Source organism: Quercus lobata, chromosome 4 (assembly GCF_001633185.2).
Source record: "Quercus lobata isolate SW786 chromosome 4, ValleyOak3.0 Primary Assembly, whole genome shotgun sequence".
NCBI classification, from domain to species: domain Eukaryota; kingdom Viridiplantae; phylum Streptophyta; class Magnoliopsida; order Fagales; family Fagaceae; genus Quercus; species Quercus lobata.
The window spans coordinates 21533428-21549513 of record NC_044907.1 but is presented as its reverse complement, the minus strand read 5'-3'; the positions used below and the strand labels follow the sequence as shown (position 1 = coordinate 21549513).

The window sequence follows — 16086 nt, the reverse complement described above, 5'->3', positions numbered from 1 at the left end:
TACAGGTTAACCAAATTCAACTATAGACTCTCATACCCTAAACTTCAAAGCCTTTTTAACACCCCAGAGGAAATATTAATAGTAGAACATAACTAAGAAATAAAAAAACAACAATTACAAAACCACAGTTCTAAAATGAACTAAGATATATGAAAAGCCTCCATTATCAAGATGGACATTGTCTTAGCCTATTAGTCTGTAAAGTTGAGTAAAATTCTTGTTTTCTTAGATACGCTAAATGATGAAGCAAAACCCCTAATCTTTTGAGAACTTTCTTTAAGTTATCACTGAGTGGCCAAGCTTGTGCATATCATTTTATTTCCCACCAAGTCATTATATAACTTAGTTGAACCAGTACAGTATCTCATAAAAAGGAACTGTCCTAAAAAAATAACTATTTTGTGACACTATAAACTCATGCATGGTTGCTGATGGCCTTCTAGCCTGTTCGCTTGGCTTGCTGCCCTTCATTAGTTGAACCAGTACAAAAAACTCAACCGGTGGACAGCAGCCACTGCAACACGATCATGCCTTCCCTCAATGAACTGTCTGTGACCCTTGAAATAGAAATTTCGATGGCCTACATGACCCTTGAAACAAATGCTTTATCTTTATGGAGGATTGGCGACCCCTGAAAAATTTTAAAATAAATAAAAGTACAAAAACTATTTTTTTTAGGGTCTCCCAACCCTCAAAATAAGGTTTTTCTCTTTTTAAAAAATAAAAATAAAAAACCCCCAACAACTATGCACATAGACTTTAAAGAACCACATATTACAAAATCTATATTATACCAAAACACAAAATCAAACAAAATTCAATTAGCTTTCCAAATCACTAAATCCTTCACTCTTGAAGTTTATGGAGACATTTTCACATTAACCTAAAGTAACTCAGTATTTTAACTAGAGAATTCTGAAACTAATAAACTATTATACCCACCATCTTTAATAGCATGCTGAGAGTGTTGGGTAAAGATATGATTTCTCAAGGTCATTCCAAGCGATTAGAAGATGCTTCAATCACAAGTTCCCATTCGTCTGATGAGTCCCACAGTCCAGTATTCTGTCATTGTTGCCAATTACTTCTAAGGATGCACGTGCTTTCATTTTGTCAGTTATCTGCAGCCAAAGATATACCCCTGCAACATGGAGAGTAATCATCAACTTGACACTATGTATAACACAAAACATATAGTTGGTTCAACATATGTAAAGCCACTTAAAAGTCTCACACTCATGAAGGGGGCATCAGAAAAATAGAAGTGGTGGTTTGTGAATAATGAATAAGCTAAAAATACTAGTGAACATACAACATTTGGGCTTCAAATAACTGATGCAAACTAAAATTAAATCAAGTGAAACTAATTGTCACATTGAAAGGGTTTAAGAATTATACTTCTAAGAAGATGGGGGGCCAACATTTTATGCAGCTTTGAAATCTGCTCCTCTTGATTGATATCCTTAAACTCTTCCTGGAACTCCTCTAAACTTCCAAACTGCAATATATTAGAAATCATACATTCAGAAAATGGTCATAACGTTCATAATCAATTACTGTAACATGCTCTTAAGAATATAATTACAATCTGTAACTTTTTGAGCCCTAATAAACCACTATCGCTATGTCTTGGTGTATAAAGTATGAACTTTTTTTCAGAGGAAAGAAGTGTAGACTAGCTACCAGTAGAGCACATTGAGATGCAATCTTTCTTGAAAACAGAAATTTTACCAAGTCCACAATAATTCCAAAATCCCTGACATGATAAACTTAAGTCTAGTTTCCTTACTTTTTAGTGTACAAGTAGTTTTAGTATCAAGCCAACCATAACCTTAGGAGTCGACCTCAATTAACATATATACAAAGGATATTTTCTGAGTTATCTCTTCATTTTCTGTTCAGTTATGAATAATCTATTGATTACATTTCCACATAACATCCAGCAAGGTCTTTCACATATTATGACACTAAGACAATAGCTCCCCCCAAGGTTGCAACTTTGGGAGGCCAACATGTTATACTTCTTTAGACATCTACACAGTTGGCAACAAATTAAAGAAGCAAGCAATAATGAAAACAGATCAGAACCCCCTACCAACTGATTTCTACAGCCATATCCACAATAAAAACAGTTGCCAATTCCAACAGAAAGAACATCTAAAAAAAATGCTTCTGCATAATAAAGTATGACTTTCCAAAGAAAGGCACTTAAGAAAACTTACAAAGCATTGTCCCCTCCATTAAAGCTGCCATCAGCTACAAATGCAGCAACTGCAAGTACAAGAGATGTCAAATATGCACTAGCTGTAGGTGCCACGGGGATATCAAAAAGAGCTTTCTTGTTTGGAAGCAGAGATTCATAGTTATTCATGACTCCTAAGCAACCTATGCAATTGGATGGCACAGGAAAATATGGGCTGATTTGGACACCATAATGAGCTGCTGTTACCCTTGTGGCTTTCTGTAAAAGACATACATTATGGCCTTCAATACATTGTACAGAAAGGCACAGGTGTTGCCAGAAAGCAGATGAAATATACGTAACATTTCTTTGCTTAAAAGGCAACCTCTCAAGACTTATACAATTTTGTCAAGCAATCAAGGCTATATGGAGGTTCTACAACAATTACACACAATATCACCCAACTTCCAAGTTAACTGGTTTTAAGATTATTGATAACACTGTAAAATTCCAGATTATTTGCAGTATCCCCATAAAATTCCAAATATTCAAGAATGAGAACACAAGCTTATTTTGAACAGGAATACAACCCACCAAAACAACTTTATTTTTCCTTATTCTCCCTTCTTCTGTTCTGATTCTCAGAAGGAACACCTCATGAGATCCTTTATTTACAATTTATACAAAATCGAAATTTCCTGCCAAAATTTTGTAGTTATTATTAGTCCCCAGACTTTCACAGGTTTTCCACCATTTCATTCCTCAGTTATGAAGTATATCAGGCTGCAAACAGTGTCCCAATCCCAAATTTGTCCAGCATGCTAAAAGCAAGTAGGGGAGATACCTACACAGAGCATATACAATTTGAAATGCCATGATCCCTGGAACCCACTTCTTCACATTGAAATGGGTTTGTCCCCCAAATAGAAACATGGATGTGTTACTTATAAAGGGAGTTCTTGACATAAAAGCTTAGCTCTAAGAAACTGATTAAATACTGTATTAGATCAACATAAAACATCTATACTCACATAAATCCTATTCAAGTCCTGGACAATCTTGAAAACATTACCGGTCAGATGAAGCAGAAACAGTGCATCTGACTGAAGATCCATTGAAGTGCTTTAACAAGATCCAGTAAACCTTCCCATAACTTCAGTCCCCCTAAACCCCAAAAGCAAGCACATGCATTCACAATTATGTCAGCCAGTGTGCATCATAACTAAAAACAAGTACTATTTAGTTTAGGAATATGAAAACTATATCTGAATATGACTTATCAATGAAGAAAACTATTTCTGAATAAAACTATATCTGAAGCAATTTAAGGCTTCTATCGGACACAACAACACTAATTCTCTTTTGCAAATAATAAAGATGAGAAATGGTCTAAAGACCACATACCATACAGCAATGACAAAAAAGGTTATCAAAAGCATCTGAAGCAGCACTAAGGCTCTTGTCCAACCATATGCCATCCTGCCAAATTCAACATGAAAGAGAGGACCTGAGTACCCAATTACTAATAGAGCATTGGCAATACAAAGCACACAAATTCTCACATCAAGTCACTGCTGTATAAATAGCATCAATCTAATCTGAAGAATTCGGCTATAAAGAACAGTACAGAAAGATCTTTCTCATTTTCAATTGAGTTGGTTAACTTAATTGAAAATGAGAAAATTGACTACGTGAAGACTGTGGTTTAATTTAAAGAGAGGTAACCAAACAGTAATAAGATACACAGCTATTTTACTACACATGAAAGTGATCCACAGTTACTCAACAAAAATTAAGACATGATTTGATCTTGTTAAGATTGGGAAAAAAAGATAAACTGTACGCCCCATAGCTTACCTTTCAATATAAAATTCATTCTCCAATATTTATCAGAAACACTGCATTACTTTTTGACGCAAATATCTTGGGATAAGTTTCTCAAAATATCTGAGCCATTCATCCCCTGAGCATTATAGTAATTGAATAACCACAAAATTGCAGAATGGTTTATCATAATCTCAGCCGAATTAGGAAAGTCAGAATCCACAGTTTTCTTATCAAGTTTCCCAGAAAACTCAGCTAAGCTATCAAATAAAGTTGAGGCATTAGACACAACCCATGTCGCCAGAGCAGCAGCAGCGAAGTCAGGGAACACATTATTAGGTAATAACATGATTGCCCCAACAAGCTCAGGTGTGGGTGCACGACAACTACAGAGTGTCAGAAGACCTTCAACTGCAATGGAATTTCTTTTTTCATGTAGTTCACCAGAGCAGAAAAATCCCAAAATCACTTTCTCCAGTTGAACTGTGGAAACTGCAAGCTCTGATCTAATCAAGCCCCAGAACTTATACTGTTCCAGACAGCCCCAACTCAGTGAGCTTTCAATTAAGTGGAAAATGCTTTCAGTGTTCTCACCAAATATAGAGTATTTCTTCAAGCCAATTTCAAACTGTATATCAACTAGATCGGTGTGACCCAACTGACCGACAAGTAACCTGATGATGTCTTCCTCACCTATGGATAAATCAGGAAAATGACAAAAGACACTGCAGAATAAAAATTTCAATATTTTTGTCCCCCTTAAATTACAAGATATTAAGTCAGAAACGAGGAGCTTCGTCAGAGACATATCTTTATCTTTATGTAAGATACTTTGTGAATACATAAGGAAACATCTGTAAGCAGAAAAGGCACTATCTACCAACTCTGAGACAAACTTATCGTCTATCTTAGGAGTAGAAGCAAGGGAATTCTCTTTTTTTCCATTTAAAAAAGAATGATACCCATTAAAATGAAACATCAGCAGAGGCTGATCAATTTTCTTGGCAGAATCTTTGTCAAGCAATGTATCTCTAGTACAATCCACCATGTATGCCTCATAAGCAAGTCTTGATGCGTAAGATAGTAACCATGATCCCACAGAAAAACCCATCCTTGACCAGGATAGAAGCATGTCCTGCATCTTAGGCTGAGAAAAGATAAATGTACGAATAATTAAGGATGTGGCAGACCCGATTTCATCATCACAGTCAGGCTTATCGGAAAGAAATTGAAGAGAACTAAACAGTTTATGTCCATTCAACTCAAATTCTTTTGCTATTCTAGAAGATAAAACTTCAGGACATATTGTGCCACCCACTGTTTTGTAATTATTTAGATTCACAAATGAATATAATAATTCCTCCAAAGTCTGAAGGCCCATTGCATATGATTTCTTAATTGTCTCTCCACATTTTCTAAGTAAATTCTCCACAGCAACAACTTGACATTCACTAGTCACAACTGATGGAACAGAAGAATCAAAAGGTTCCATGGCAGATCTATCTTCTTGGGTGCATGTGAGTTGCCCTTTCAATGATGGTGTTGGAGTTTCCATACCAGATGAATTTGACAAGCTCAAAGGTGTCAAAAGGCGACCAGAAACATTGACTGGCTGCAGTTCTTTAGAAATGGCCATTTTCATACCTGACAAAAACCTTCCAAGTCTCTCCCTTAGAGCAGGTGAAAGTGCATCACAAGAAGTCAAAACATCCATTGATTGAATCACTCCTTTCCTGAGAAGTACATTGAAAGCTGACGAGACACCCTTAACTATGATATCAATATGTTGTAAATCATAGTTGTCCACAAGAAGGAACAAAAACTCGAGAAGGGTGCGAATCATATCTATGTATTTGGGAATGGAGTATACCATCAATAGCATTGCAGGCTCAATGTTCATAATATTATCCACTCTTTCATCAAAGAATAGCCAATCATAAAATAGAGCCAACTTCACATTGGCGCTAACATAGTTCTTCCTACAAAGTGCCAAAAGCCAACCTATAACAGCCCATCTTGGAATAACATCTGACTGAATAATTTCATTAGTTGGGTGGTGTGCACAACATATAAACCGAACAATGTCACTAATGAGGGACTCTCTCTCCATCCCACAAAGAAACTTCTTAGCAAACCATTCTTGGTGGCGCCTCTGACTCCCAAACTTCACATATGTGAGTAAAAACCGCAATTGGGTCTCCATTTCTGGAGTAATCCTAAGTAAAGCATACCGGCTCGAAGTCCTCGTACAATAGACCTTCGAAATATCAGAAAATCCTGGAGTGTTAAACACACTTGGGTTCAAGACTAAATCTTTCCATATAGCTCTAAACTCGGGAACATGAACCAAATCTTGCAAAACTCTAATAAAATCCCTCCCAATTCTCAAACACAAATGAAACTGCTCCCTCATTAGTTTAACACAAAACTCAATCTCCAACCTCTTCAATACCTCTAAACTCACATTATTGGATAACCTACAATGATCAGCCAATAGCCGAAGGTACGTGTACAAAGCACTCGACAAAACCAATGGTTCCTCTTCTAACAAGCAATCCCATTTGCCCATAAAAACACTCAACAACTCAAAACACAACCACAAATTCCCCTCACTAAAATCCCCACCAACAATTTGCCTCAATAGACACACCAACAAGCCATCAAACCCGACTGCCAAAACATCAACCATCTCCTTAGTAACCCAAACCAACTGTTGCCTTGCCGAGGCAACGAGTTTTGGATACAATTCATGAACAACCTTGACAAGCAAATGGACAAACAAGCCATACCCATCAGTGACAATAGCATGTAAGTGCTTAATATGAATTTTTGCGAAATGGGGTTCGCATAAAACACCATAAAGAATGGCCCTGTTGAGCTGAGCATATTGCTGTTGGTCTGGGATTGTTAAGTCAAATGGGGGTCTAAGTTTTGGTTCCAAAAGCTCAAAGGCTTGCCTCAGAGAGAGTTCCGTTTGGTTCTCAGCTTCAAAGGAAGCAATTTGGATGAGTTTTGAGGCCATGAAAGCAGGGTCATCAAGTAGTAGCAATTACGAAAGAGAGCAAAAAGAGTTGTGTGGTTTTTTGAATTTACCTGGTGGAAAAGGAACAGGGGGGGGTGGGGAGATTGAGATTGTGAAACGGAGCTTGAATTGGTGGTGGCTGGCGTTGAGATTCACGATCGGTGGCGAGGAGAGAGAGAGCGACGGCGGCGACGACGGTGGAGCGTTCTCCCTCAGTCAGTCCCTCAGCCCCTTCAAATTTTTTTCTTCTCAGAAATCGTGGTTTGAGTGTGTGTGTGTGTGTTAGACGTAAATTTTGTACGGCAAATATTGGAAATAAATAATTTTACTGCCAAATACCGGCCAAAATGGCCCATTAGCATTAATTTTTGAAATATTTAGCAACAGAATACTGTTTCGGAAATAATTAGGGAAATACTACTTTTTCTGGTACTCGAGCTTGGTGAGCTCGAGTACCATGTTTTTTTAATCCACCATCGCCCCATATTCAAGGAGCCCTATAGTGGCATTTTTAAGCCCTATAGCGACGTTTTCGGACCCTATAGCGGCGTTTTTAAGCCCCCATACCAAGTTAAGGGGCCCTATAGTGACGTTTTCGGGCCCTATAGCGGCGTTTTCCTGCAAAAATTTTTTTATAAGTCCCATAACAGGTTAAGGGGCCCTATAGTGGCGTTTTTAAGCCCTATAGTGACGTTTTTGGGCCCTATAGCAGCGTTTTCCTGCAAAATTTTTTATAAGTCCCCATAGCAGGTTCAAGGGGCCCTATAGTGACGTTTTTAAGCCCTATAGTGACGTTTTCGGGCCCTATAGCGGCGTTTTTTTTTTTTTTGAGAAGATGTTTGACCAATGAAAAGATGGTACTCGAGTTCACCATGCTCGAGTACCGGAAAAAGTGGTATTTCCCTAATTATTTCCGAAACAGTGCTCTGTTGCTAAATATTTCAAAAATTAATGCTAATGGGCCATTTTGGCCGCCAAATACCCCAAATATTACTGTTTTCAAACGCACTAAAAATACTTGAAACTAAAGAAAAATATTTTCGGATGAAACAAAAACAACCTCAAGTGTTTTTTCTTGTGAAATCGACAACCCAAATAATAATAATAATAACAACAATTAATCAATTAATTAAATACAAGAGAAAAATGCAAAAAGACCTTCGGGGTTGGGGCAATCATAGAATTTATTGTAGTCTAAGAGTACAATTTTCTTTTATAAAAATTAACATTAATATATATTTTGAAAATATAATTGTTGGATTTAATATTTTTTATACTCTTAACATACATATCAAATTTTTTATCAATCAGATGTTATTTATTGTATAATCTATGAGCTTATTTTATTCATAATTTATACTACAAAAACTTGCAATTTAAACAATTGATTGATGATATAGCTATTGATCTTTGATTTTTAGAAAATTTTGCATGCATTAAAGATATAAGAAGAAAGTATAATACAATAATAGATTTGTCAAAATTCACATCCAATAAAAAAATATTGAGTGAAGTTATAGCCTTAGGTTACACTCAATTTTGTGGTCAAACTTTGTTCTTTAAGAATGGTTCAAACTGACATATCCATCTCAATTTCCTCAGTTATAATTGATTGAACATGGTCATGTTATGCGTATATATTATCATTAAAAAAATTTATTTTAAAGATGATATGTGCATACCACTTAACAACCTTCTATCTGTTATAGTTCACGAAATTAGTTTTGATTAATTCTTAAACTTCATTGGTCAATTAGACAAAATTGATAACATTGTGGTTCATTTGCAACTCACCCCAATCCCGTGTGCATTTAGTCCGCCCCTCAAGCATACGTGCCGTTGGTGGTACACATGCTAGAATTTCATATTTGATGAGTTTGTGGGCATTTTCTTCTGTTGATTGCCCAGGACAATTAAGTGTCCATTTGGAACAATTTATCTAATCTTTTTTTTTAAGTGTACTAAAATATTCTTGTATTTTGAAAAATGTGGTTTTAAAAAACTGTTGTAAGGACGCGATTTGCAACAAACCGTAACAGTGTTGGGTTCGCACGTAAAAAGGCCCAAACAATATCATTTGTAGAGCGTGGGTTTGAAAGGCTAGGCCTCAGTCACCAGACGGTGGGTTTTTCGTGGTGTTCATGCATGATTAAGTCATTTTCGCCCTAGGAGTCTTTCTTCTGGAGGCGGGCTGGGAGGCTCTGGTTTTTGGCCATTTTTCCTAGCCCTCCTTTTGGCACACTATCATTTACATTATATAGTCCTTCTTGGTCGATCTTAGCCCTCCACTTGTTGGTCTGGGCAGGTGTTTACTTCTGTACCCATCCCATCAGTTGTCCCCTCTTACTTTCTGTTAGTTGCGATGATCGAAGTTACACCGCCTAAGCGTCTTTTCTCATTAACATGATCAGGACGCTGGCGGGTGCATTTAATGCGGAGGGGATGTATTTTCCTTGAACCAACTTTGCACCATACCTCCACGTGGGCCCCATTCTACTCACATCCCCTTCAGGGAGCTATTTGGGGATAGCCTTCATCGAGACGTTGCTCTCCCCATTGAAGTCCTGGAGTGCCGAGGGTAGGGTCATCCTCAACTGTTCCCCTTGACGCCTCGGCCTTTGATCATTCGTCCTCGGCACACGACCTCCTCGGCACGGGTCCTGAGCCTGGATAGAACGTGGGCCGGAACGTAAGCTCCCCGGCCCCACAATAGCCCCTCAAAATCCTGCTATCCGACTCCTCGGACGGATAGGAGGGTTTTGATGACATCAGATATCTGCCAATATCTGTCAATTCTTGTCACCTATCGGTTCCCGAGACTTTTCATCTACCCGAGACACGTTCCTAGAGCCCTTAGAAGGCGAAATGTGGCCTCTTTAAATACGGGCGGCTCTGTGTTTCCCACGTTCTACGGCTTGATGAAGATCGAACGGTGATGATCCCTTAGTCTTTATGGGCGGGAAAATGTGTGCAGTTACCCTAGAAAGTATAAAAGATTTTTTGGAACGGATCTGTCTCTTCAGTTTTGCACTTAAGAGTTCTAGCGCGTATATTCTGGGTTCATCTGAACTTTCGCCCAAACTCAAGTCTATGTCCAGCACAAAAAACCTGTTCGAAGCATCTTTCCTCTTTTATGTAAGTTCCCTCCCTCCATTAACTCGTGCTTTTTCTTTTCTGAGTTTGTTTTTCTTTGGTTACCTTTCTTCTCCCGTTGCGGGTTGGGTTTGTTTAGTAAATCATAGAGATGGCTAAATTGAGACTGAGGAAATTAGTCGATACTGAAGAGGCGATAAATAAGTTCATCGTCGATTATAGGATTCCTCCCAACGTAAGTCTGAGGCATTGTAAGATGGGGGAATGGCACTATAAGAAGGAAACGAGCGTGATAGTAATTCCCATCCTCGCCTTTGTAGAGGGGGGTATGAGAATCTCCATGGGGCCGGTAACGAGGGGTTACCTCAGGCACTTCCGATCAACCCCTACCCAGTGCGCCGGCAACATTTTTAGGATTCTGGGTTGCGTGGACGCTTTAAACGAAAAAATGGGGTTAAGACTGACCCACCATGATGTGAACTGGTGTTATAATCTCCAAAACTTAAAGGGGAAAACCTACTACATGAAGACGAGGGACGAAAGAGTTCGATTAATCCAGTGCCTCCCTGACTCCAACAAGGGATTAAATAAGGATTTCCTCATCGTCTCTAGTGAATGGCACGATGGCGATCCGTGCCCCATAGTAGAAGGAGAACCAGGTGGGGTACTGGGAACGGAAGGGCGATGAACCTTTACGCCATTCTAATCTGATGTTGTTCGGTAACTAACCATGCATACGTGTTTTTCTTTTTGTAGATCCATACGCCTACCAACGGCATTTTCACTTAGTCAACCGGGCGGACTTAGAGATTGTCTTACAAGCGGCAGTTTTTGTAAATGACGGAGATGGTCAAGTCCGAGCAGCTCACAAAATACTAGGGTACCCTCCTGTTCAGAAGTCATTTGCGGACGCAAGGCACGTGATCAGCGCCAGCCGTCCCTGACTTCCAAAAATTACCGTGGTCGAGACAGGATTTTTTATCTCCCAAGAACCATCTGTCCCCGTGAACATCCCACCGGTGGGCCCCTCCTCGTCTTATCAAGTAACAGAGGACGAAGGCGAGCTAGATCGGCCTGAGGAAGGTTTTGAGGTATTTGACCTAGCCCACCAATCCGAGGATCCTTCCAGTGATATAGGTGACCCAGCCTTGTCCGAGGCGGAATTGTCGTCAATAGTCACCTCTTCTCAAGCCGAGATGGGACTCAAGAGAAAGCCCCCGACCCCCCTACTCGAACTCCTCGAGGGCCAACCTGGGAAGGATACACAGGGAACGCCACAACCCAATGCTCCTTCCCCACCACCTCAACCCCAGATTGTCCAGACCAGGTCATCTTCCACCAAGTCCCAGCCACAATCCCCCCGCCCCAAACTTCCTGCTTCCTCCCAACCAGCTTTGCCTCCTCGGCCGGAAGGCACTGATTCAAAGAGAAAGAGGAGCCCCAAGGGCAAGGAAATCATGGAAGGGGGAAAATCCCAACCTTCTAAGGAGAAGGAAGAGGCTCCGCGCACTAAACAACTGAAGATCGGACACCAGAGAAAGGGTAAAGAAACTGAGGTCCAATCCTCTCAAGGCAAGGGAAAGGAGATCGAGGCCCAGTCCTCGCCGAGCGCCTGGCTTCCTGCCCCAATGCTTCACAGGGGTCCACTGCTGGAAACTGCATCCATGAGGGACCCTGGAGGTGGCAAGGGTGGCTACGTAGCAGACGCATTAGGGAGAACCATGCTCCTTCCTACTGACATGGATGGTCTGAGGAAAATGAGGATGCAGGAGGTCTTCCTTAGTACTAAGAGGTACTTGGGCATGGTAAGGCTTCTTGAAACCTAAAACTTTATTAACTCTCGCTCCTGGTTTGTCATTAACTATGCATTTATCTCCCTTGCCAGGCTCTCCAGGCCACCTATAGGATGGAGGAAGAGGTGAACATTAAGAGTAAGGCGGCCGAGAATGAACGCACCAAGCGCATAACGGCCGCAAAGACTCTCCAAGCCTCTGAGGATGAACTCACCAAGGCTAAGGCTGACCTAACAGTTGCTATCCGAGAAAGGGATAGCGCCTCGGCGGGCCTAGCTAGCGCCCAAAAACAAGCCGAGGACCAAACAAAACGTCTACTTGAAGCCGAGGATCAGTTGCAAATAGTTAAGGAGCAGATCAAGGATTTAAGTAAGAAACTGGCCGCAGCAGAGCACGACAAAGGTGTGGCGAAGTATGCCCGTGACGAAGCCGTAAGGGCCAAGCAGGAGGCCGAGTTTGCCAGAAATGAGGCTGAGGTTGCCAAGGAAACGCCCGAGGATGATGGTTATAATGCGGGGGTAGCTGAAACCCAAGCCATCCTTAAAGCCCAGATTTTTGGGGTATGCAGGCTTTACTGCTCCCAAGTTTGGGAAGAGGCACTGAAGCGAGCTGGGGTGAATGCTTCATCCGACTTGTGGAAAGCGGAGAACATATTTTACCCTACAGCCATCCGTGAGGCCACCTCCTCCAGCTCCGTGGCTATGAGCGACCAACCCGAGGAAGGGGTCACCCAGTTGGAAAACTTACAAGTCGGCGGCTCTCCTAGCAAGACACTCAAAGAGGGAGAACCTCAGGATGTGACAGAAACATCTCAGCATACGGATCCTGAGGTACCCAAAGAGGTTACTGAGCCCGTGGTTGGCACTCAGATGCCTAATGCTGAGGAGCGAGCCATACTTGCCCAGCCCCCACAGGCAATTCCCCTTGCTGCGGTCCCCAAGAGTACCGATACTGACCCTGTTCTGCCTCCCCCAGAAGGGACTATCCTCCAGGGCGTCGAAGCTGATCTCGTTCCGCCTTCCCAGGACGTGGCCGACACAAAACTAAAAACGTAGAAATCCTGGCTAGGCTTTGTATTTGTCTTTAGTTTAACGATTAACTTGTTCCTTTTCATTTTGAAAACTTTCTAATCTATTAGTAGTTTGAACTTGTTGAACATGTATATATGAAATCTTTTTCTTCCTTTTTCCTTTTGGTTACTTGTTAGTTGCCCTCGTTGATACTTGATATAGTTTATGAATTCTGCACTAATTCATCTTGACATGTATGAATATTTGTGCATGCGATACATTTAACATCATGTTTCAAAACCCTAGCTTACTTGCACCCGCAGAGCCTTGGACTCATTTCTAACCCTCATTCAACGAAGATATAGGCATCATTTTAGATATCACGTGTAGCCGCTAAGTCCTGCTTAGTGCCCAGGTTTCTTTAAAGTAGTTGGTTTCCCCATAGGCTTGAGTCCGAAGATATAGGCATCATTTTAGATATCACGTGTAGCCGCTAAGTCCTGCTTAGTGCCCAGGTTTCTTTAAAGTAGTTGGTTTCCCCATAGGCTTGAGTCTGAGGACCATACAATACCTTGGTTCTGTCCAAAACTTGATAGATATTGATAAGTAGTTGGTTTCCCCATAGGTTTGAGTCCGAGGACCATACAATACCTTGGTTCTGTCCAAAACTTGATAGATATTGATAAGTAGTTGGTTTCCCCATAGGTTTGAGTCCGAGGACCATACAATACCTTGGTTCTGTCCAAAACTCAGTTTTCTCATCTAAGTAGTTGGTTTTCTCATGGGTTTGAGTCCGAGGACCATACAATACCTGGTTTTGTCCAAAACTCAGTTTTCTCATCTAAGTAGTTGGTTTCCCCATAGGTTTGAGTCCGAGAACCATACAATACCTTGGTTCTGTCCAAAACTCAGTTTTCTCATCCAAGTAGTTGGTTTCCCCATAGGTTTGAGTCCGAGGACCATACAATACCTTGGTGCTGTCCAAAACTCAGTTTTCTCATCTAAGTAGTTGGTTTCCCCATAGGTTTGAGTCCGAGGACCATACAATACCTTGGTTCTGTCCAAAACTCAGTTTTCTCATCTAAGTAGTTGGTTTCCCCATAGGTTTGAGTCCGAGGACCATACAATACCTTGGTTCTGTCCAAAACTCAGTTTTCTCATCTAAGTAGTTGGTTTCCCCATAGGTTTGAGTCCGAGGGCCATACAATACTTTGGTTCTGTCCAAAACTCAGTTTTCTCATCTAAGTAGTTGGTTTTCCCATAGGTTTGAGTCCGAGGACCATACAATACCTTGGTTCTGTCCGAAACTCAGTTTTCTCATCCAAGTAGTTGGTTTCCCCATAGGTTTGAGTCTGAGGGCCATACAATACCTTGGTTCTGTCCAAAACTCAGTTTTCTCATCCAAGTAGTTGGTTTCCCCATAGGTTTGAGTCCGAAGACCATACAATACCTTGGTTCTGTTCAAAACTCAGTTTTCTCATCTAAGTAGTTGGTTTCCCCATAGGTTTGGGTCCGAGGACCATACAATACCTTGGTACTATCCGAAACTCAGTTTTCTCATCTAAGTAGTTGGTTTCCCCATAGGTTTGAGTCCGAGGACCATACAATACCTTGGTTCTGTCCAAAACTCAGCTTTTGGCATGGGACCTTGGCTTTAGGGGGATTAGCTCCTCGGCCAAGCCCCTAGAACCATCCATGTGATTGACGCTACAAAGCGTAACCCCTAGTCAAGAGTCATAGCCCCTAGTGGAACTTTACACTAGAACACTATAACCGGCTGTTAGAAATGACAAGGGAACTGTCTCGACCTATCGCCTATGCCAAGACACAAGCCCTTCCCACAGACAGCGTCAATTGTAAGGGCACGATTCGTAACGAACCGTAACAGTGTTGGGCTCGCGTGTAAAAAGGCCCAAACAATATCATTTGTAGAGCGTGGGTTTGAAAGGCTAGGCCTCAGTCACCAGACGGTGGGTTTCTCGTGGTGTTCATACATAATTAAGCCGTTTTCGCCTTAGGAGTCTTTCTCCTGGAGGCGGGCTAGGAGGCTCTGGTTTTTGGGCCCCCTCTTTTGGCGCACTAACCTTTACATTATATAGTCCTTCTTGGTCGATCTTAGCCCTCCACTTGTTGGTCTGGCAGGTGCTTACTTCTGTACCCATCCCATCAACTGTCCCATTTTACTTTCTGTTAGTTGCGATGATCGAAGTTACACCGCCCAAGTGTCTTTTCTCATTAACATGATCAGGACGCTGGCGGGTGCATTTAATGCGGAGGGGACGTATTTTCCTTGAACCAACTTTCCACTGTACCTCCACGTGGGCCCCATTCCACTCACATCCCCTTCAGGGGGTGGTTTGGGGATAGCCTTCACTAAGACGTTGCTCTTCTCATCGAAGTCCGGGAGTGCTGAGGATAGGGTCATCCTCAGTTGTTCCCCTTAACACCTCGGCCTTTATTACTCGTCCTCGGCACACTACCTCCTCGGCACGGGCCCTAAGCACGGATAGAGCCTAGGCCGGATCATAAGCTCCCTAGCCCTACATAAGCATAAACTTTTTTTTTTTTTTTTTGGAGATAGATACAAGCATAAACTTAGATAGCCAAAAGTCTCCTAACTTAACTAGTTGGTACCTCATGCTGTTTTTAATATAAATATTTAGAGTTCAAATCCCTTTTTTCCATTATAACTTTAAAAAAAACACTTTGATATACTATTTGGTAAGGAATGGGTGTTCACGCCATCATTAGTTGTATCAAATGCCATCAATAATTAAAATATTCTTAAATGAGATTTATTTGATCATTTTAGTAGTTTAAAGATTTGTAATTATTATCTACAGTTAACTTTATCCTAAGACCCCCTCAAAAAAAAAAAAAAAAAAAAATCCTAAGAGACATTATTTGCTTCATGCTAGCAGCTTATCCATCATTAATTAATGGTAACAGTCTAGAGACAAGCTGTCTAATTTCTTCGCCATTGGCCTCAGTAGCCTATTGGCACCCACGTACTCGTATGACTTGATGCTCGGGGGTTCTAGCCCCTGCAATCACCTAGCAAAAAAAAAAAAAAAAACGTTGTCTAATTTCGTCAATCACATCATGGTTTAGTTTATAACCTGATGTTGTTAATATCATGGTTTACTTTTAACAAAAAATCAT

General features: G+C 40.9%; 1 protein-coding gene across 9 annotated transcripts; it reads right to left on the bottom strand.

Moving 5' to 3' along the window:
* Positions 1–288: 288 nt before the first annotated feature.
* On the bottom strand, positions 289–7302 carry LOC115986762 (integrator complex subunit 3 homolog). Of its 9 annotated transcripts, XM_031110036.1 has the most exons (7): positions 4040–7302; positions 3587–3661; positions 3214–3346; positions 2223–2461; positions 1399–1498; positions 943–1141; positions 289–631 (listed from the first exon to the last, which is right to left on the bottom strand). In XM_031110036.1, the coding sequence occupies exon 1, from the start codon at positions 7026–7028 to the stop codon at positions 4086–4088; it is 2943 nt and encodes a 980-aa protein (XP_030965896.1). In that variant the 5' UTR covers positions 7029–7302; the 3' UTR covers positions 289–631; positions 943–1141; positions 1399–1498; positions 2223–2461; positions 3214–3346; positions 3587–3661; positions 4040–4085. The 9 variants fall into 9 exon arrangements, with proteins under 9 accessions (XP_030965896.1, XP_030965901.1, XP_030965894.1 ...); XM_031110041.1 differs by lacking the exons at positions 289–631; positions 2223–2461 and adding an exon at positions 2777–3026 and having other exon boundaries at positions 803–1141; XM_031110034.1 differs by lacking the exon at positions 289–631 and having other exon boundaries at positions 803–1141.
* Between the last annotated feature and the right edge of the window lie 8784 nt (positions 7303–16086).